The sequence below is a fragment of the Otolemur garnettii genome, unplaced genomic scaffold (genome assembly GCF_000181295.1).
Source record: "Otolemur garnettii isolate 467f Iridium unplaced genomic scaffold, OtoGar3 scaffold00149, whole genome shotgun sequence".
NCBI classification, from domain to species: domain Eukaryota; kingdom Metazoa; phylum Chordata; class Mammalia; order Primates; family Galagidae; genus Otolemur; species Otolemur garnettii.
In genome coordinates, this window is record NW_003852544.1 from 1,412,496 (window position 1) to 1,435,286 (window position 22,791).

A 22,791-nucleotide genomic window follows, 5' to 3' on the forward strand; every position below is an offset into this window, starting at 1 on the left:
TTACAACACAGCACTCTACCCAGGGCAACCTAGTGAGACTCTGTTTCAAAAAAAAAAAAAAAAAAAGAAATTCCTACAACTCAACTTCAAAAAGACAAGCCAAATAAAATTAGGTAAAGGCCTTGAGTAGGCATTTCTCCAAAGAGAAATGGCCAAAAGTATAAGAAAAGATGCTCAACATGATTAGTCATTAGAGAAATGCAAATCAAAACCACAATCAGGTACCACTTTATATCCACTAGTGTGACTACTAGGAAAAGAAAATAATAAGTATTGGTGAGGATGTGGCGAAATCAGAACCTTCATACATTACCAGTGGGAGTAGTAAAATGGTACAGCTGCACAGATAATTTGGCAGTACCTCAGAAAGCTAAACACAGATTTACTATATAAACCTAGCACTTCCATTCCTAGGTATATACTCAAAAGAAGTGAAAACAAGTACTTTGACAAATGCATGTATACATATGTTCACAGAAGCATATACACAGTAACCAAAAGGCAGAACTAGTCCAGATGTTCATCAATGGAAGAATGGGAAGAGAAACTGTGGTCTATCTGTACAATGGAACACTATTTAGCAATAAAAATGAAAACCCTGAAAACTGCTATAAGGGTGAACCTCAAAAACCTCATGCAAAGTAAAATAAGTCAGATAAAAAGGGCCAAATACTTATTTATATACAAAAGACATCTCATTAGATTTATGTGAAATGTCTAGAATGGGAAAATCCTCCTGAATGAGACAGACATGGTGGCAACTTTATGTACGAATTTCACTTAAGTTTAAGAGGAACAAACAAGGTCAGTGCAGAGGAGACAGGCACTATCTGCCTCGGGATACAACACCCTGAGCAGGCCACCAAGTCCTCTGTGTGGTACTGCAACCTGGGACACACAATCTTCATCTCACAACCTGGAAACACCAGACAAATCAAACCAAGGGGCCTTCTGTAAAATAATAGAAGTGCTAACTACAAAAACGATACTATTATGCCAGGTGAAGACTGAAGGCCTGTTTCAGAGTGAAGGGTAACAACATGCAATGTGCGACCATGGACTGGGACTCATTCCAGAAAAAGTTACGTGGCCATTATTGGGATAACTGAAAAAATTAGAATATGCAGATTATCAACTTGTAGCTATACTATGGTCATACAAGAGAATATCAGGAAGAGTTGTGTGTGCACATGTGCACACATGCTTATAGGTATTTACTTATTCATTTGACATCATTAGGCCAGGTGGGAGACATATGAATACTCCACGGGGAGCTGGCAAAGAGATGCTCCTGGGTGTTGCCCTGTGGCTGATGGGGAGGCCCTTTCTCAGAAGTACTAAGAGTTGCTGTGATGTTGCAATTCACTTTCAACTGGTTCTGCCAGAAAAATTAAATACGGCAAAATGAATTAGTCAAGTCACATATGAGTTATTCACATTATTATTCTTACAACTCTTTGGAGGCCTGAAAATGTTCAAAACAGACAGTTGAGAGAAAAAGTAAAATAAAAACATAGAGACCTACCTCTAAAAGCTACCACTTGCAGGCAGTTTTAAAAGGAAGTCTATGAAACCTTTAGGGAAAGAAAATTCCTAAGCTCTAGGAACTAAGAGTCGCAAATGTCTTAATTTAGCGCTTAAGCTGGCATAGTCCTGAAAACAAAGCTGGCCAAAGATGGCAGAGGAAAAGAAAGGCATAGGTCAACTTTCCTGATAAGAACAAAATGCTCTAAACTGAATGTACCAGTGTACCAAAAACACAGCACTTCACAGCCAGGTATGGTGGTTCACACCTGTAATCCCAGCACTTTGGAAGGCTGAGGCAGGAGGATTACTTGAGCCTAGGAGTTCGAGGCTGCAGTGAGCCGTGATGATGCCACTACATTCTAGCCTGGGCAATAGAGCAAGACCTTGTCTCTTCAAAAAATAAAAATAATACTTTATGGCCAAGGAGGATTTATTCTAAGGATGCAAGGAAATCAACTATAATGACTCACTACATCAGTAGGTGGTAGGCAAAACCTATGAAGATCTCTTTGGAAATGCTAAAATAGCATCTGATCAATATCCATCACCCCATCCTTATTGAAAACTTTTACCAAGCTAGGAGAGAAAAACAACTCCTGAGCTAGGTGACACCAGCCTCCGCAGAGAGACCTGGCAGGAGCACAGGCCCTGTACTATCCAGGACCGGGACCAACTGACTGTTGCAGAATCCTGGCCAGTGCCCCAAGAAAGGCAATGTGCAGATGTGCACACACCATCCTGACCTTTCATAAACATGCAAACACAAACATTCAAGATGAAGGGACAAAGAGAAGAGAAAACCCTGCAAAGCTCTGGAAGAGACTCTATTACCTTAACTAAAAAGGATAAACTGGGGTACAGGAAAACAACAAATTTCATGTGAAAACCCTTAAAATTAAATGATAAATGATACTGGGACTAGTACTTGCAATTGATAAGAACCACAGTTTATAAAAAGCCCCTATAAAGCACCAAGTGAAAGGCAGTAAGACAGACGATGGTTATGAAGGCAGATGTCACAGAGGAAGAACAGCTGACCACAGTAGGAATCAGACACAGGTTGGGTGAATCTGCCTGTCAGTTCAGAAGCAAAAGCTGAGGCAAAGCGCCTTTGCCTCACTTCCCTCCTGCAGAAGGGTCCCCAGGGGTAGAGACGTGCAACAGCTGTGGTGCTGAACATTTCCCACCTCAGCTGGATTCTCATCTCCATCCCCACTGCATGCAGGGGATCCAAGGCCTAGAGCATGAGACCTCACAGTGTATGAAGACACTGCCAGAAGCAGGGTTGGTCCTCTGAATGGCTTCCTCAGCCTGACCCCAAGTTGTCATCCCAAAAGGAGGGGGACAGCACAGGCCAGCATGGAAAGCCCTTCCCGAGAAAAGAAACTGCTGTGGGTCACATTTCAGTATATTAAACTCCACAGAGAAGAGCAGGATGAAGGGTGCAGGGGAAGAGGTCAGTGGGTAGAAAGCTTTTATTCCTGGTGGGGCTAGTGTGACAGCCTCTGCCCCCCCATCAACACCCCTGAAGGAGACCTGGTGCTCTTAACAGGAGCCCAGGCAGCAGTGGCTGGGGGCAATGAGGGAAGACAGGACTAGATCCTCAAAGGAGTTGGCCCAGCACTGGCTTGAGCTGCCTTTTCTGGGTCTGGCAGAGGCTTCGGCTCAGGCCAGGCTGGAGGAGGGTCTTCACCCTCTCTCCGTAACATCATGCTTACCTCCCTCTGCACAGCCCTAGAGGCGTGAGTGGGGAGTTCCAGAGGGGCTTTTACATCACCCAGGGCCTGGCACCAGGTGGCTTTTCTTCCTGTGGTGCAGGCTCAGCTGCCTCACTTCCTGCCTCTCAGCTAGCTGGGCCCGGTGCTGCTCCATGTAGATGGGGCATCTTTTTCCAAAGAACAGCTACCTCAGCACTGTGCACATGCAGACCCTGCACTTGCCTGGGCCATCGCACTGCGTTGGGCAAGTCTTACCTCTTTGTCAAAGTCCTGGTCAGGATCAGACATGCTTCTCAGAGGCACAGTCACCCCGGGCTCCGATCCACCTACAGAACAAGGACAGCTGTTGTCTTGGGGGAAAAACATCTAGAATGGAATCAAAAGCTGGGGGTCCCACTGTTCCAGCCTCCCCCATCCTGGGGGCTGTGCTTCCTTGGTACCTGATGAGGGCCACGAGATGTAGGGCTTGTTCCTGGATGGAGGCTGCCGGGATAGGTTGGCAGGGGTGGGGCCAGGCCTTTCCTCTTGGGAAGGGGCTACGGCACTCTAGGCAGAAAAAGCGGCATGTAAGCACTTGGGTACTTGGCCAAGGGTCTCAACCAGTATGGAACCAAAAATCAGCATCAGCAACCCTGGGCCAAGTCAGATCCTACAGAAAATACACTTTCTTTCTTTCTTTTTTTTTGTAGAGACAGAGTCTCACTTTGTTGCCCTTGGTAGAGTGCCGTGGTGTCACACAGCTCACAACAACCTCCAACTCCTGGGCCTAAGCGATTCTCTTGCCTCAGCCTCCCAAGTAGAAAATACACTTTCTTTTTTTTTTGAGACAGAGCCTCAAGCTATCCCCCTGGGTAGAGTGCCGTGGCATCACAGCTCACAGCAACCTCCAACTCCTGGGCTCAAGCAAGTCTCCTGCCTCTGCCTCCCAAGTAGCTGGGACCACAGGCACCCACCACAATGCCCGGCCATTTTTTGGTTGCAGCCATCATTGTTGTTTGGCGGGCCCAGGCTGGGGATTCGAACCCGCCACCTTAGGTGTATGTGGCTGGCGCCTTAGCCACTTGAGCCACAGGCGCCGAGCCAGAAAATACACTTTCTAAACTAAAAAAGAAAAAAAGTATATTATGGGCTCATACTAAGGCATTATTTAGATATCATAATCTGATAGCTGGTTTCTTTATGAAACACTAATAGGCTGAGATGGTGACAGACACTAACATACACTGACACCTGTGGCATCACATTGCCTGGGAAGGGCACATGGGCCAAAGCCCACAAAGCCTCCTGATGAGGAAAATGCTCATGAAGGGAGTTTCAGCTGAGACTGGATTGAATGACAGATGCTCCAGAGTGCAGAGGAGGAGACAGTTTGCACAGACTCGGCTGCTTACACAGGGAGGAGGGGATGGAGTGCCCCTGCCCATGTTTCCCCTAAGCCCTGGCCCAGGAACGCACCAGAGGCAGGTCCATGAGCACCTGCATTCCATCACCTGGGCCCATGTGAGCCACGTGGTTGAAGTTGGTTGGGTTGGATATCATTTTGGATCTCAATTCTGGGTCTCTAAGCATCTCCCTGGGAAAAAGGAAACATGAAAGGTTCATAAATATGTAAGAATCCTTTTGGCTCTAATCCACCCGTTGCTATAGCCAGGCCAAGCTGGCCCTGTGGGATCCAGCTCCTACCGCCGCTGCTGCAATCTCTCTTCCTCTGGAACCTTGAATACAAATCGCCGTTTGCTTCTGGTTCGAAGCATTTGCTTCTTGCTATTGTCAGAAGTGTCCGGCACGTTGAGAACAGCTCCTAAGCAAGGAGGGACAGTGCACGGTGACTGCAGCTATAGCGCAAGTACTTTGTGTCTGTATCCTGGGCCGTCTGACAGGCTGTCCCTGCCTCCGCTCCCATCTGCTGAGAAAGGCCTACCTGAGAACTTGTTCTTGAAGTAGATCAAGCGTGGAGGTTCACAGCTGAGGAGGTTGAGGGTGCCTTCTGAGTTCAGGGGCCTTATCTGCATGGGGGACCAGAGGAAGGATGTAAGCGCATGCCTTTGGGAAGAGCAGAAGGATCCTCCCTGAACTGAGGGTGCTAAGACCTCCTTACCCTCCGCAGGCCGATGGTCTGCACCCACTCCATGGTGCGCACATCAAAGACATCGACGCCATACTCGCTGTATACTGTGACATGGGAGGGGCTGCAACCTAGCGCAGATGGAGCAGAGCAAGGTGAGCAACCAGGTAGGCACCGTGGAACTCACCTGCCCTCAGTTCTTGAAGGCCACACCTAGGAACTGAAAGAGTGCAGAGGAGGCGGCATAGCCCTCGCCCGGGTCATATCATCACAGACTCCAGGTCCACTCTGGAGTTCATCTTCATTTCAGAGTTCAAACACACACACTCAGATATCTACCTGCCTCACTACCACTTTAAGTAACATTTTAAATACCACAGTACAGACAGTGAAGGTGACTTTAAATAGTCTGCCTTTTCATTTAGCTTTTATCAGACAAGATTATTGCAAAAGGTTATTAATTCAGGCTCAACATATTTGAGATGCAGGTAAAGACCAACTACCCAGTATTTTGAGGCTAATTCCTAAGAGATGCCAACGTGCAGGTTTCTAGGTAGGTATTTAAAACCTCCACACAAAAACCACTGCTGAGTTCAGGGCAACTATCCCACTAGTCTAAGGCTACAGTCCTTCAACAATGTGGTAGGTATCCCTTTTGAAAGCTGATGTGAACACACAAAGTGAGAATCATTTTCCTTCAGGAAACACCGTGGTTTGTGCTATCTTCCTTTTCCACTCTGTTGTGACTATGGGTAGCTGTCGGGTTATGACAGAAAGTCACTCTACTGCCTGAAGGGTGAGAGCAAGATTATTGAACCATTTGGCATGTGAAGTTTAAGGGGGCTTTTCTACATTTAGAATAGCAATAAAACACAGCTGCACTACTTGCCAGAGAGAAAGGAGCAGTACAGTTCCCCTCCTCCAGCCACCCTGCTGTAGACATATGCTCACTGTTGTCACACACACAACCTCATCCAGGCGTGGCTCCTGGACCTCCTTGAGGAAACATAGACCACATAATCCAAGAGAGCTCCAGGTTACCTCTCGTTCCTGGCTCTTCTAATCTCCAGGGTGAGAATTAATCTGTATCCTGTCATACTTCACTAGCTGAAAATGCACTTTTAAAAAACTTCTGGGCTCGGCGCCTGTGGCTCAAGCGGCTAAGGCGCCAGCCACATACACCTAAGGTGGCAGTTCGAATCCCCAGCCTGGGCCCGCCAAACAACAATGATGGCTGCAACCAAAAAATGGCCAGGCGTTGTGGCGGGCGCCTGTAGTCCCAGCTACTTGGGAGGCTGAGGCAGGAGACTCGCTTGAGCCCAGGAGTTGGAGATTGCTGTGAGGGTGATGCCATGGCACTCTACCCAGGGGGATAGCTTGAGGCTCCATCTCAAAAAAAAAAACAAAAAAAAAAACTTCTGGGCTTGGCGCCTGTGGCTCAAGTGGCTAAGGCGCCAGCCACATACACCTAAGGTGCCGGGTTCGAATCCAGTCTGGGCCTGCCAAACAACGATGGCTGCAACCAAAAAATAGCCAGGCATTGTGGTGGGCGCCTGTGGTCCCAGCTACTTGGGAGGCAGAGGCAGGAGACTCGCTTGAGCCCAGGAGTTGGAGGTTGCTGTGAGCTGTGACGCCACGGCACTCTACCCAGGGGGATAGCTTGAGGCTCTGTCTCAAAAAAAAAAAAAAAATTCTGCTAGTTCTACTACAGATTCTAAACAAGCTACATATCAGTCTTTTTTAATACAAAAAAGAAAACCAAACAGTTTGGGAAGTAAACAAAAATGCTGGAACTAGTCAACCAAACTGACTCAAAAAAGACATTTCAGGCTTGGCACCTTTGGCACCTGTAGCTCAAGCAGTTAAGATGCCAGCCACATACTCCAGAGCTGGTGGGTTCAAATCCAGACTAGGCAGGCCAAAACAATGACAACTACAACCAAAAACAACCGGGCATTGTGGTGGGCACCTGTAGTCTCAGCTACTTGGGAGGCTGAGGCAAGAGAATTGCTTAAGCCCAAGAGTTGGAGGTTGCTGTGAGCTGTGACGCCACGGCACTCTACCCAGGGTGACAGCTTGACACTGTCTAAAAAAAAAAAAGGACATTTCAGATACACTCATGAGACACTCTCTTTTTGAGTCCCAGGTGCAAAAGTAGACCCTAAGATAATATTCAGAGGAACATTCACACACAGGGGACTTCTGAGGAAAGCCCCTCTTACTTGCAGAATGTTTGGAGTTTTATCTGCAAGGAACCAGGAAGCAAACTAATTTGAGGACAAAGTGATAAACTGAGATGTCCTGATTAAAGGAAAATTTCAACTAAGAAGATATTATTATAGTGGAAAGAATATGAGCTTTGGAGTCTGACTGATTTGATGGGTGGCTTATGCAGGTCACACTGAGCTCTGTGTCTCTCAGTTTCTTCTATAGGAGGATGATGACACTTGCCCTAAGGGATAAGGAGGGGTAGGTGAGGCCACAAATATAAAGTACTAACTATTGGGTTCAGAGAGAACAGTTCCCCATGATAAAAATTACTTAAGTATTACAAAAACATCACAGAGGGCCAGGTACAGTGGCTCACGCCTATAATCCTAGCACTCTGGGAGGCTGAGGCAGGTGGATTGCCTGAGCTCACAGGTTTGAGACCAGCCTAAACAAAATCGAAACCCCCCATCCCTAAAAATAGCCAGGCACTGTGGAGGGAGTTTGTAGCCCCAGCAACTTGGGAGGCTGAGGCAAGAGAATCACTTGAGAGTGATTCACTCTCACTCCTCACAGGAGTTTGAGGTTGCTGTGAGCTATGATGCCACAGCAATCTAATGAGGGTGACAAAGTAAGACTCTGTCTCGAGAAAAAAACAAAACAAAACAAAACATCGCAGCAACTTGGATCTCTTTTGACATTAAACTTTGTAAAAACTTAAAAGTGCTAGAGGTAAGGACCCAACAAATAGGAATCTATGTGGTTTTGACCCCTGTGCTGGCTGCCATAGAGAGGATACATGTGATAGGAAGAGGCCAGGACAAGGAGTCCTGAGGCAGTGGGACTAACCCCTTTTTTGCGCACACCACTCCAGGCCTCAGGCCTGATCCCCACCCACTGGTATATCTGCAGTGGTCTAGGCCTCCCGGGAATAGTCAGGACACATTGCAGTCAAGTCTCTGTGAGCCAAAGCTGGTAGTTCCCCTCACAGGCCTAGTTGTCTGGTCCGATGCCCCTGGTTGTGCTGTTAGCTTGGCAAAGACAGCAGTGAGGCAGACCAAAGGTTTTAGCTTTAGGCAATCAAGGAAAAACATGACATCACACCTCCCACCCCCAATTATTCCCATCTGCTCCTACTTCAAAATTAACGTGTGCCTGCTGGCTAGTCTGACATGATTCTCTGCTTTCTCTTGACCTGCTAATGCAGGCTACTCTGATATATTAAACAGAAGAATCTCAAGCTTTAAGGTTTCTTAAAAATGATCAGACAGCAGGCCAGGCAGGAAGTACCCACCTATCAAGCCCAGGCTCCAGCGCCCAGCTCACCAAGCTTTGCAGCCCTTATTACTTCCCAAGCAAATCAGTGCTTCCGAATTCCACCAGGGCTACCACTCACATGAGAAATTCACTTAAACTAAGCAAATTAATAACCCAACTCTTTTCCAGAACAACTTCCACCACTCTCAAAGAACAGCTGTCCCAAGAGGGACTGAAACTTACACATGAGAGTTGAATTGTTTCTGGCTATTAAAAAGCTTCAACTCATTTTATCTCTATTTATGTACAAGGCCTTTTTAAAAGGGAATAAACACCATGTCCCTGCATCCATTCACCTAGCCCTTCTGTCCAGGGGCCCATGCCTACTGTTAGGGTCTTCTGCTGAGTCATCCTTCCCCCCTGGAGGGATGAGGCCCTATGAGCTGGGGAGTGGGGCTAAGGGCAGTGGGGATCTTGCTCATGAGGGGAAGCTCATGGCTCACTTGACAAGCCCACCCACCCACTGCCGGTCTGAGATGAGCTGTTTGGACCTCATTTTCTACCACGGGAAACCGCAGAGCCCCCTTCTGATGCTTCTGTGCCTACTCAACTAAGGGAACTGGAAGACGAACCAAAGCAAAATAGGACACATGCCAATTGTTGATGTGGAAAGCAGCAACAGGGATATGCAACAGAAAAACATATACATACTACAGGCGACAGGAGCCGCAGGCCACATGAGCTCCTGCGTGCGTGACCTCCGGCCTTGCGGGTCCACGTACAATCCCATGTGGCTGAAGCAAAGCAGGTACTCCTCACTTTTGAGCTCCACAGCACAAAGGGCATCAAAAGACTGTTGTGAGAGGAACGTAAGCGAGGGGTCATTGGGATTTACCAGGTTTAGAGACTGCCCATCTCCCTGGATGCTCAACAGAGAGAACCCAGAAGGGTAGCCAACACAGAGCTTGTCCTTGAACACGGCCATCCACTGGACGTTTCCAGGGGCCACAATTTCATTGAATTTTCTGTGGAAAGGTTTAGTTCTCTGGATCTCGTAGCAAAGGATCAGCCGCTTCACTGCTACAAATAAGCAGGTTGAAGAGCTCTTCTTCAGCGTTGCAGTTGCAATGAGCTGGCAGCCTTTTGTTTCTGGAAGCTTGATATCAAAGTTGCCTTCTGCTCCATCAAAGGATGACCATGGACAGAGATGGACATGGTGGTTCCGGCCACAGAGGAGGACTATAATTTTCTCTTTGGGAGCAAGCTCAATCTGGTATACTTTCTTACAGTCAGCAGCACGGACAATCACTGCAGCAAGAACAAGAACATCAGCATCTCAAGGCAGATGAATGCCTCCAGGACCCTCCTGTTAGCTCCCTTCCCATGCCTTCAGCCTGAGCCCGTTTTACCCAGAGTGAGCGCTTGATGGCTCTCTATAAAGCCTGCCTCTAATACATACACAAAAGTTGGCACTGGCCTCACACAACCCTCTCACGCTGAAGCTCCCATGGGTCATTCTTCTAACACACCTCAGCCTGTATCTGCTCAGACTCATGTATACATCACCAGTGGACCAGGGGTCTAACTGGAAAATGCTTCCACCTTGGCTGCATGTCATTCCTGAGTGCAGGAAGAGCCTGCAGGGTGGACTGGATAGACCTCATTCCAGCTCATCCTTGAACCAAAAAACCCTTGGGTTGTAAGTGGGGAACAAAGAGCCATCTCCAACCTCACTGGGGATCCTTTGTCCAGCCCTCATGTGGCCTCCAAATTAACCCAATACCCTAACTGGCTTAGGATCTCCACTCAACACTCCCTGAGCCAGAGCCCTTGGTATAGACTTTGAAGGGCTAAACCTGGGCTGGCTACAGCCACACCTGGCTCCTGGGCTCACCCTTGTTGCTCCATGGCACCCAGCATGTTGAGACACCCAGGTTTACAAGGAAGGGCCTGCAGCTTACATGAAACATTGCCTTATTCCTGGGCAATGTGCCCCAGAGACCCTGCTCAGGGCCCAGGGCCAGTTACAGTCTCCTGATCTTTCTATTCCTAGACTCTGCATCTGTGAATGGGGAAGGGCAAAGATACTTCTGCCTTTCTTTGCTAGAAAGAGTGAAGTGTCTAAAAGTGAAGCAAAGGAACTAAAATTTACCTCAAATGAAGCCATGGTGCATCCAGGACTCATGCCTCCTCCTGGGGGGCTTTCTCTAGTCCTCGGCTCCTACCCTATCCTCTCCTCGAAGAGAGGAGATGGATGTGGTGAGGAATGCTGCACTGCATCACCATACATTTGGTGACAGTCACACATTGAAGCACCAGTGCTTATGCCAGAGATGCTGCTGAGCACCTGCTGTGTCTGCCTCTCTCTGTGTGTTCTCAGACATGGTGGCTTAACTTATGCATCTGAGTTTCATGTTAACTCTAGGAATGTCCTGCTGCTGTCTCTGTGCCCAACTATAGTGGCCAGGCTGAACCTGAGATGCCCCAGGGTAGAGATCAGCCCACTCTACTCACTCACCATCTCGAGTGACCTCTATGACATAGAGCCCTTCTTCTAAGCCAACTGCAATCCTGTCTCCATCTGTGGAGGGGTCGAGGGTAAGAACAACATAAATAAAGTGAGCACAGGCGACTCTCAAACAACACAGGTTCAACCGTGAGGCTCCACTTACACATGGATTTTTATCAACAAAACACAACTTCTTGTATATATGGGTTCTGCAAGGCTGACCGCAGACTGTGTTGATTTGGGTGTATGTTGAGGGGTCTGCTTCTTAAAATGTATGAAGAAACTACTTCCGGATTCAAACAGACAACACAACTGTGGTCTTAATCTGTTTTAATGTTCAGATTGGGCATCATAGCACCATTTGAATTGTTCTTTTTTTTCAGAGCAATTCGGAGCCCAACCACTAGGTTCCAAACATTTAGGACAAAGCATTTGGGACATACCCACAATGGCAGCTGTCAGGATGGCCTTGATAAGAGGCAGTGTGCTGTCATAGGCTTCCTGTGGAACATGCACAATCTGATTCCTTAGTCGGTTTTTATGGAGGATAGACTGGAGGCCTTCTAGAATGCCAACCCACTTCCTCTTTTCATTCTCATTTTCTGTCAGAATGAGCAGTGAGCTGGTCTTAGTAGGTGCACCTAAGAGAGAGGCTGTCACCTTCGTGATAGAAAACAAAACAGACAAAAATAGAGAAGAACCATAAGACAACCAAACCACGCCAAATGCCCTACGCTGGCTCACATCCATTTAGCACTAGAGGTAAAAAATTATAGGGAAGGCCGGGTGTGGTGGCTCACACCTGTAATCCCAGCATTGTAGGAGGCTTAGGTAGGAGGACTGCTTGAGCTCAGGAGTTTGAGGCTTGTCTGAGCGAGAATGAGACCCCAACTCATGAAAATAATGGAAAAACCCAACCGGGCGCCACAGTGAGCACCTGCTCACACAGTGAGCAGCTTCGGAGGCTGAGGCAACAGGATGCCCACAGCCCGAGTCTGAGGTTGCAGTGAGCCACGATGCCATTGCACTCTGATCAGGGCATAGGGCAGAACTCTCGAAAAAAAAAAAGTTATAGGAATGACTGGAGCATTTGGATTCCAGCAACTGGCAGGGCAGACCTCTCTGTTCATGGAGGTTCTTAGCAGCAAACAGGAAGAGGGTAGAGTTAAAAACAGGTCTGTGAAGTGTCTTCCTGGTCAGATTTTAGTTAATTCTGTTCTTGCCAAAACTATGATGCAACTGCCCATTAAAAAATTTACTTTTTAAAACAATCTTATTAAAAAGAGATTCTCATGCTGGGCATGGTGGCTCACAACTATAATCTTAGCACTCTAGGAGGCTGAGGTGGGGAAAATGCCTGAGCTCAGGTGCTTGAGACCAGCCTGAGCAAAGAGAGAGAACCTGTCTCTACTAAAAAAAAAAAAAAAAAAAAAAAAACACACAAAACTAACCAGGTGTTGTGGCAAGCACCTGTAGTCCTAGCTACTTGGGAGGTAGAGGAAAGAGGATCCCTTGAATCCAAGAGTTTGAGGTTGCTATGAGCTATGATGATGCCATGGCATCCTACCCAGGGTGATCAAGTGAGACTCTGTCTCAAAAATAAATAAATAAATACAAGTAGATTCTCAGAATGTGTCCAGGGAAAAGAGAACAGGACCTCAAACAAAAGCACTCCCACTCAAATCACGCTTCCCTGTGAGTATTCCCAGCCCTTATTAGGAAACCTGGATCGCTTTAGTTGCTGCAAAATGATGTATCGTACACAAAAGATTGTTTCTGAATAGAGATGTCGTTTAGTAAAAAAAGGATTCATAGATGTAGTTTTGTAGTCAATCAAATTTTATTGGTTTTGTAACAATTCCCATGGAGGGAGGGTTTCTGAGGGAGCTTCCTTTACTTGATCCACAGTCTTCTAGAAACTTCCTAATGCCACAATATCTAACATTAATTCAGTGAAGGTTCATTAGCTCAGCCAACAGAAATGCTGACAAGCCAGTCTACTTATTTTTTCCTGTTTTGCGCCAGTTAGAAAGGAGAGGTGCTGAGGAGGAACGTGAAAGCAGCCATGTTCTGTGTGTAATCTGCCTAAAGCTGCTTTGAGGGGGAAGTATGCTGCGGCTAAAGTGACTGAAGTACAGACCAATGGGCATTGAGTTTCGAATGTAGTAAAGAGGGGAACTGGTGCCTGGGAAGAAGCTGGAGAAGGCGTCCCAACAAGAGAGGCAGAGCAGGTGGGACATGCACAAGGACCTGAGCCAGCCAGGAAGCTTAGCCATGCTGGGGTATAGTGAAATGTGCAAAAGAATCGCTGTATTTAACCATGTGATTTTTTTCTTTTAAAGATTAATGAAATAGTCTCTGATAAATAGACAAGAGTAAACAAAATATTACATACCCTGAATATACACGGGACATCTCGGCGTGTGGCATGGATGACATCAGAGGCCAAGACTGAGCTCACTGAGAACTCTTCATCTCTGGGAAGAAAGAAACATTCACCACCCTGGGAGGGACACACATAGGCTGCCCTGATTTGTCACAACTCAGCAGAAAAGGGTACTTCCACCATTTATATCCTACAACAGAAGCAGGCCCCTTGCCTTTACCTAGCTGAGAAAAGACTCACATTGACAAGCCAACACACCACCTGAGGCCCCTGCAGATATTTCAATGGTCAGGGAAGTATGGGTGCCAAGCCTTGCTGGTGGATGTCAGATTGTTCTAGTCATAAATCCTGCTTAGGCTATACCTGACACTTGTAAAGAAGAGGGCAAGACATGTAAAGGTGAGTATGACTGTGCTATCTCCAATACTGCTTCCAACTCTGGGCTCTGCATCCAGCACAGACCATGCTCTGCCAGACAGTGCCCATTACTCAAGTTCAGGCCAAATGTTTGTCCACCTGTGGCTCTTTACCCCCAGTCCAGGAGCTCAAGTGTGCACAGTGAGGCACATGAAAACTGAATGCTGTAAAGGATACAGATATACCCCTGCCATCCTCTGGGCACCTGCAAGGCAGCCCTGCCCTCAAGAACCAATGCTGAGACTGACTCTCCAGTATGGGCCCAAGCCTGGAGCAGGTGCTGACCATGGTCACAATGCCTGTGGCAGGTACTGTCCTATGTGGCACTTGGAGTGGCTGACAGCATCCAGGCATGCCATTATATGGAGACAACAGAGAGGGTATAGCCATAGCTCTCCGTGGAGGGCCCTTGCCTGTCCAGCAATGTGTCGACCTTCACAACAACTCTCTACATGGCAGTGATGTAGCCCTGTCCACATTTCACAAATGAAAGATGAAAGCTCAGAGACATCAACCTGGGGGAGGAAGAGGCCCCACCCTCTCTGTGCAGCTGATACCAGGACATGTCATTATCACCAAGAGGACAGCAAGAGACAGTGCCATGCAGTGAAGGTTATGGCCACACAAAGCCCATGGCTCCAGACTTCTTTTACATACCAAAATACTCACCAAGGTTATCTAAAAAGCAAGGACTCTCCTTTTCTCATCTATTTTTGAAAGCTATCTCCCTCCACTTCTTTCTTATATGTTTTAAAGCACTTTACCCACAAAAGCTTTTGCATGCCATCTCTATAAATAAAGGCTTTTGGGGTTTAAATATATATATATATATGGTGGACATAAAGTTTGTGTGCAATTTAAAATAGTTTCACACAGTAAATCACACATGAACGTTATGGACACCCGTATACAGTATATATGTATATATACATATATACTTTTTTTTAAAAGACAGTCTCTTTCTGTGCTTTCGGTTCAGTACTGTGGTGTCATAGCTCACAGCAACCTCAAGCTCTTGGGCTTGAGCAATCCTCTTGCCTCAGCCTCTCAAGTAACTGTGACTATAGGCGTGTACCACTATGCCTGGCTGGTTTTTAATTTTTTTTTTTTGTTTGTTTTTGAGACAAAGTCTTACTATGTCTCCCTAGGTAGAGTGCGATGGCGTCACAGCTCACAGCAACCTCCAACTCTTGGGCTTCAGTGATTCTCTTGCCTCAGCCTCCCAAGTAGCTGCGACTACAGGCACTTGCCACAATGCCTAGCTATTTCTTGGTTGTAGCTGTCATTGTTGTTTGGCAGGCCTGGGCTGGATTTGAACCTGCCAACTCCAGTATATGTGGTTGGCGTCCTTAGCCGGTGAGCTACAGGCGCTGAGCCTGGGTTTTTCAATTTTTTTAGTAGAGATGGGAGGGTCTCACTTTTGCTCAGGCTGGTCTCAAACTCCTGAGCTCAAGCAATCTACCCACCTTGGCCCTGCAGACTGCTAGGATTACAGGCATGAGTCATGCCTGGCCCCTGGTTTTAAATATAAATAAATAAATGAATGAATAGCACTGATTACCATAGGCTGCACAATTTTTCTTTGGGATATTTTCTGTTTATTTTTGGGCATGTAGTTTTCATATGTTAAATAAATGCCTATTTGGCAAATTTTTCAATGCAAAGCTATCTAAAGCAGGAAAAATTTATAATGTACACTTTAAGTCATAACTAAGCTTTCATTTATTTTTGGAATTGTAAAGCAATTAAAGTGAAGGTAAAAATGAGAAGTAAGATTACCAAGCTATAAACTGTCATTTTGGCTAAAGATAAATAAGTCAAAATTCACAGAACAAGGAGAGTACCACATAAACACAGACCTGAGATCTAAGACTTGGCTTGCAACAACCCCAGGCTGGGTGGACTTTCCTTCAGGCAGGTCATACAGGAAGAGCTTACAGTCACAGACAACCGCGTATGCCCGCTGCCATCCTTTCTTCACCCCAGTGGGCTTTGGGACCTATAGACAAACAGGGACCATGTTCCACTGGGCCAGGGAGGCCAGTCAGAATACATGCAGATGGTAGGCATGTATTTACCATGGGACAGCTACAGTAACCCAGTTCACCAGGGACAGCTACAGCTCTTTCTATGCGCCCCTGCCCAGGCTGGTGGCCATGGCTGGAGAGAGTTGTGTGTCTGACAGGAGGTGATGTAGTCATTATGGTGGACAATTCAGCAAACAGGTGTGTTCATATCAAACACACAATGTTTTGCAATGTTGTATCTGGACAGGCTTTATCTTTTAAGAGACAGTCTAAGCAAGTGGTTTTCAATACACTTAAGGTTTAGAACTTTCTGCCCATTGGCTAGATGCTCATCCTAGGAGGCAGGGAGACTGATTTTCTGAGGGATGTTATGTGGAATCCCCAGGGTCCCTGGGTCACTCAGCACAGTAGCTATACCAGCCTGACGAACTCATTTCCCAGGAGATGAGGCCTCCCAGGAGTGGGCCCAGGGTTACTTCATGCAGCAGAGGGACAACTTTCAAGAGGAGCTGGGCATGGTTATTGGTCATTACACCTCAAAGACACTGAGGCTGACCTAGTAGAAGATGAACTACGCTATGACAATGAAGACATGCCCTCGGCAATAGGAAGCTGTGTTCCTTGTGTCCTCCTACCTTGACATAACCTTTGTAGGCTGTTCCTATGCCCCGCTGCACGTCCACACCAAGAGGCCTTTTTGACTGCTCAGGAGGTATCGGGCACACCTGGGGAGCACTGTCTTTGCAGGACACATGGCAAGCAAACGAACACACTGGAAATGAGAAAGAATGCCACCCTCAAAAATGGCTTCCTATGAAGTGGAAATCCCTGCAGAACACATGCCCTGAAGAGATAATTTAATAATCACCATTTATCACCAAAGAAGTCTAGATAACCAGGAAAGCAAAAATAATTTGTAGAATACAATTCACTTAAAAGCTCACTTTGGATACTGAATAAATTTATATCATGCTTAGAAGGGAGCATTTATAGGAAAAGTGAGACTCATTAGCATAAAGCATTACCACAAAAACTCTACTGGCAACCTCATCCCACAGGGCTGGGTCCCAAATCACCTTCCGGGGACCACCTGCAGTTGACTACAGGGCAGTGGTCACATGATACACAGGGGTTCTTGCAGCCAATCCAAATGTGTAAGAGTTGTAATAACAAAAGAAACTGTTTCTGCTTTCATGTAAAATGAAGACAAATACAAAAGTTGTTCTATAGAGCATCTCCACCCACTGACCGTGGCCAGGATACCAGGATTGTGTGTTCAGAGTTAGCAGGTCTGTGTTCTGGCCCAGGACTATCTCTCAGTACCAGGCAGCCTTGGGCCTATTACTGTCTATGAAATGGGGTGAGTATCCCACAGAAAGGGCTGAGTGAGGAAGATAAGACCATATCCTTAAATCCCAGCATAGGGCAAGAGCATAGGCCAGAACCTTAAAAATACTACTAATAATAACTAGAAGCAGAGACAAGATTGTTGTGGTTATTGCCAAAGGATCTGATAATAGAAGATTTCCAGTTTTTTTCCGTGCTGATTTTAGAGCAACTATGGATGGTATACTTTGTAGTAATTCTTTTTTTTTTTTTTTTTTTTTTGAGACAGAGCCTCAAGCTGTCCCCCTGGGTAGAGTGCCGTGGCATTACAGCTCACAGCAACCTCCAACTTCTGGGCTCAAGTGAGTCCCCTGCCTCTGCCTCCCAAGTAGCTGGGACCACAGGCGCCCACCACAACGCCCGGCTATTTTTTTTTTTGGTTGCAGCCGTCATTGTTGTTTTGTCGGGTCCGGGCTGGGGATTCGAACCCGCCACCTTAGGTGTACGTGGCTGGCGCCTTAGCCGGTTGAGCTATAGGCGCCGAGCCTGTAGTAATTCTTAATAGGTAACCAGGTGCCAGCCACAGCAGCGCCCGGCAGCTTCTAGCACAGCAAGGATCCATAGTTTCAGCAAACTTTTACTGAGCATTTATAAAAATAAAGAACCTGCCCTCAAATAACACACAAATTAAACTTCACTTCAGATGGGTTTGCCTGCATAAGAACTGCACCCCCAGGCTGGCTGGCGCCTAGGAACAGTGTGTGGGCATATACTGCCCTAGGCCCACAGGCCAACACAACACTCACCCTCACAGGCATAGCCCTGCCGGATCAGCCCGACCATCAGGGAGGTACAATGGCTGCACTGGGTGGGGCTGGAGAAGGACTTGATGCTGAACTGGTGAGCCTTTGGCTGGAGGGAGAATATCAGGAAGAACATGATCAAGATGAAACACAGACTCTGAGAAGAGTTGAATCAATTTGTTTGAGATCAAATTTATAAATAACTGGGGCATCATCTTGATAAGTTGAGAACATGCAATTTCTCTTCTCAGTATATGTGTTCTTTAAGAGGGCTAATCAAAGAGTAGTGGTTAAAACCACCAAAAGAGCTTAAGCCTCAGAATACACCAACATATGCTTCCTTTGGTGAGAGTTCTGCAACCGTAAAAAGGTCTCTGGGCTGGAGTGCCACAGTGACACAGCTGACACGCTTTCTAGCTCAAGCGCCTGGTCTCCCAGAGGACTAGGACCAACTCTCTGAGGCCAGCCTGGCCACAATTGAGGGTGGGTTGTCATCCAGAGCAGCCTTTGCATGCGTGACCAAGAGACATGCAAAAAGACGTCTATAGCAGAACAGTTTCTAGAAAGACCCACTGTCCCTTATCGGGAGAACAGGCAAGTTATGATGGGATGGACAATGGAACAAGATGTAGGGTGGAAAATCACAGCGTAGACCAGGTAGAATGGCAGTTTTTGAAGCTCAGCACAGCAAAAGTAATAAGTTTCTCAGGCAGACATATATAGGTGAAGCCATGTGTAAGAAGCAAAGAGGTGACCAAGACAAACTCTAGAGATCAGAGGCAAGATGAGGGTGGGGAGGTAGGTAGGTTGAGAGCAGAGCTGCGGGAGGGGTCCAGCACAATGAGTGACATATCACGCACCCTGCAGAGCTGGTCTGAGTATCCAATGTTACCCAAATAAATGACCTGTCAAGTTGGTCCCTGACTCTCCAGAAGTCTAAGTCCAAAAGCCAAGCCATTAGTTATTCTCACATAAAACCCAGCTCATCTCTAACAAGCATGGCTGCCTATCGGTAAAACCATAAACAGAGGCCAGCCACTGTCAGCGTTAACAACTACAACAAAGCCCATCCCAGGAACACAGGGCTATGTGTTTGATAAGCTTAAAGCATAGAGCCCTATCCTACATGGACATTTTATGATCTGTGTTAGTGTTTACGGGAATGAAAAAGGGAATCCTATAGCAGGGCCCAAGGCCATCATGAAGAATAACGTAGATTTGTGCACACAATGTGCACAGTTCTCCAAGATGCATTTAAGCAAAGATAATGTTCAAAACTGCACATTCAGTATAGTTTCATATATGGTGGGGGGAAAATTCTCACCCAGAAGCAAATGGTTCTCTAAGTAGAGACAGACAAATAAAATAACTTTGGAGAAGGAAGTGGATACCACAGAATGGTTACTGGTGGAGAGCGATATGTGGTTTGGGGAGGGAGGAAAGGAGAATGGGGAGACTGAACAATGAGAACTTTCAATTAAAATGCATTCATGCAGCATGGCTAAAAACATAGGTCCTGACAGCTTCCTGAATTACATACTATTCTTAATAATCCTTAATGGAACATGAGGGTCTTATTGTGTGCATAAAAAAAGACTAAGTTCATTTTATTTATAAAAAAGTTATTTTCTACAACTAAGAATGTGCCCCAAGTAAAGAGCAAGGAAGGTCCCTACCTTTGGTCCAGCCAGGGCAAGGGCCTGAGTGGTGGGCAACGGCACAGCAGGTGGCCTCTGCGAGGGCCGGGCCATGTCCTGGGAGACAAGCAGAACAGGTGAGCATCAGCCTAGCCCAGAACTATCAGACCCCATTTGGGATTTATTTCTCTCTAGAATTTATCAATAATTAACAATTCTGCATTTTTAATCTGCTACATTGTTGAGACATCTGCCACAGCCTCTCTCATCTAGCTGATAGACTGACAGTAATCATGAAAATGAAAGATGGACTTAGGTGCCTGTTCATCAAGGGCAGGCTGTGTCACATGCACAGGAGGGTGGACCCAGGGCTCAGAGGGTCAATAGAGCAACACTGTCTTACCTCCTGCTGCTCTGTGCTTGCAGCCACAGAAATTGATGAGGACACTTCTGGCTTAGAAGCTTGTGTTTCCTGCTCACTAGCTGAGCTGGTCTGTGAAAACAAAGAAACAGTGGGAGTGAAAGGACTTATTCTATAGAATTCAGGCTCTACTTACACCTTCTCTATTTAAAAAGTGCATTCTATCTGGACCCGGTAGTCCCAGCGGTTCTTACTCCTGAATCCTGTTACCCCTTACGGCCCCTACTCCATTCCCAACTGGCAGGCCTTCCCTGAGGACCATTTTCCTTGGCATTCTGAGGCTGGAGTAGCAACCTTGTGGGCAGAAGAGAGTCTGACAAGGCATAGTTACCGCCAAAGGTGGAAACCACAGGCTTTACCCGCCCCTGTACAAGCTTCCCTCTCCCCATACTCTCCTGCAGCCTCTTGCCCTAGCCATTTAAAGGGGATGATCCAGAAATGTCAACCCTTCTACTTTATTCATAAATCATTTTACTTAAACCTAGAAGCCTTAAGATCAACTAGCCAAACGCTTCTTTTATTTAAGAAATAGGGTTTCACTTTGTCACCCAGGTTGCAGGGCACTGGCATCATCACATCTCACTGTAAGACAGAATTGTACTTAAATGATCTTTCATCTTAGCCCCTGAATAGCTAGGACTACAAGTGTGCCACCATCCCCGGTGAATTTTTGTATTTTATATTTTTTTATACAGATAGGGTCTTGCTATGTTGCCTAGGCTGGTCTTGAACTCTTGGCCTTGAGTGATCCTCCTGCCTTGAGTTCCCAAAGTGATAGGATTACAGGGATGAGCCACTGTGCCCGGCCACCAAATGCTTCTTAACCTCATTTCAGAGATCAAGAGGAAAAGTCTAACATCAACAGAGTCTAAAATCAACTAAGAACGTGAGTAAGAATTTCCCTGAAAGTTTTATGATGCAAGGAAGCAATGTTTTCTTTTGTTCTAACAACCTAACAGTTCCAAATAAATTTCACAATGATCTATTTGAAGCTAAAGCTACCAAAACCACCTAAAAAAAAATGCTGATTTTAACAAGTATTCCTGAAACTACTAGTTCACCATCAAAAGCCATTATTAGTATTCACAGACCCACAATCCCTATATATATTAATATATCCTTAGTAGTAAGTGTTAGCACAAAGAAACAGTATGCTAATGCATAGATGTAGGTAGGAAGGTACCCAAAGAGCAGTTTAAAGCTGTGTGTCGTGTCCACATCAGAATCCCAATGAATGAAATCAGCTAAATACTTTCCAACAGTTGCAATTAATTATGCTGCTGGGGAAGGAGCCAAATTCAGATGGGATAGCAGCAGCACACATAACACACATACAACTGTGTGCCACAGTATTTGAATTTCTAAACAACTTCACAGGGGAAAGGCTAGATCAATTAGCTAATTATCAAAGCTAAAAAATGTAAGCAAATTTGCTCCATAAATAAGGTATGTTAAATGAGTTAGAGTTCCAGCTTTAGATAAATGAGGAGCAAAACAATGTTAAATAATTTAATTTTAGCCACGTAAAAGCCCTACTAGTTTTATTTAGTTGGTTAATTAATCAAAAGGATGCAAATTAAGTAAGAGGAGAACTGAGAATACTGCTCATTAACAGGAGTGAAAGCCACAGGAAGCCAGCACTGGCAGTCACTTACTTCCTCCCAAAAGGCTAGCAGAGAAGACGCAGACGAGGAGGAGAGAGAGTCCTTGGTAATAATAGACAGGAGGAATAAAAACGATCATTTCCCACCCAATAAACAATGGCATGAAAATATGTTGACTCAATCTTGGTAGAAAATCATTCCTAGTATTAAGCAGTAAGTTTAACATGTGCAAAGTAGAATAGAAGCTTCTCAAAGATTCTCAGAATCTGGACACAACTCCTAACATAGACCTGACTGAAGATTTTTCTTTTAAATAGTAAATGCCTTTCTTCCTTAAATCACTAAGGTATCAGACAAGGATTAAGAACTGCAAGCATGCTGGCTATAGAGAGTAAGGCATAAAAATTACGGCCTCTGTCTCCATGTTAAACTATGTACTACTTGTCCACAGCTATGACTCACTCACTGATGGCTGAATACCTACCTGCCACTAGGCTCTCTACTCTGTCCATAATTTTATAGAAAAGTTGCTATTTTCATGGACACCAGTATACTGTGAACAACTACTGTCTATTCCTTTGGAATCTTCACACATTCCTCATCATGATGGTGTCTAGTACCACAGTGACAAAAAAGGCACACAGCTCATCCAGCAACAGATGTACCAAAAAACTGGTGAGCAATTAACAGTAAAAATACATTTGCTTCTTCAAAACTGAGGACTTCAGGTTAAAGACAAGCACTGCCAACTTGACTGAAAAAATTAGACATTTTGATAGGTGAAGGTAAAAAGGTGTGTGCTCAGATGGTTGTGAACAATATAAACCTGCCAGGATTTTATAATAATGATCTAGGCAACAATGGCTGGTACAGCCCACTCCTGGGG

The 22,791-nt window shown here is 45.9% G+C and overlaps 1 protein-coding gene across 1 annotated transcript in view; it reads right to left on the minus strand.

The window, feature by feature from the left end:
- Positions 1–22,791, minus strand: part of CDC42BPB (CDC42 binding protein kinase beta) — a 134,217-nt gene that overhangs the window by 5,702 nt on the left and 105,724 nt on the right. Inside the window, exons 22-36 of the mRNA XM_003799330.3 lie at positions 20,284–20,373; positions 19,920–19,997; positions 18,247–18,352; positions 16,750–16,886; positions 15,947–16,086; positions 13,680–13,761; positions 11,728–11,944; positions 11,294–11,356; positions 9,487–10,083; positions 5,344–5,441; positions 5,167–5,251; positions 4,929–5,046; positions 4,701–4,818; positions 3,686–3,791; positions 3,501–3,571 (exon numbers count right to left, since the gene is read on the minus strand). Of these exons, the coding sequence (XP_003799378.1) occupies positions 3,501–3,571; positions 3,686–3,791; positions 4,701–4,818; positions 4,929–5,046; positions 5,167–5,251; positions 5,344–5,441; positions 9,487–10,083; positions 11,294–11,356; positions 11,728–11,944; positions 13,680–13,761; positions 15,947–16,086; positions 16,750–16,886; positions 18,247–18,352; positions 19,920–19,997; positions 20,284–20,373 (2,106 nt within the window). The remainder of the gene's footprint in view (positions 1–3,500; positions 3,572–3,685; positions 3,792–4,700; positions 4,819–4,928; positions 5,047–5,166; positions 5,252–5,343; positions 5,442–9,486; positions 10,084–11,293; positions 11,357–11,727; positions 11,945–13,679; positions 13,762–15,946; positions 16,087–16,749; positions 16,887–18,246; positions 18,353–19,919; positions 19,998–20,283; positions 20,374–22,791) is intronic.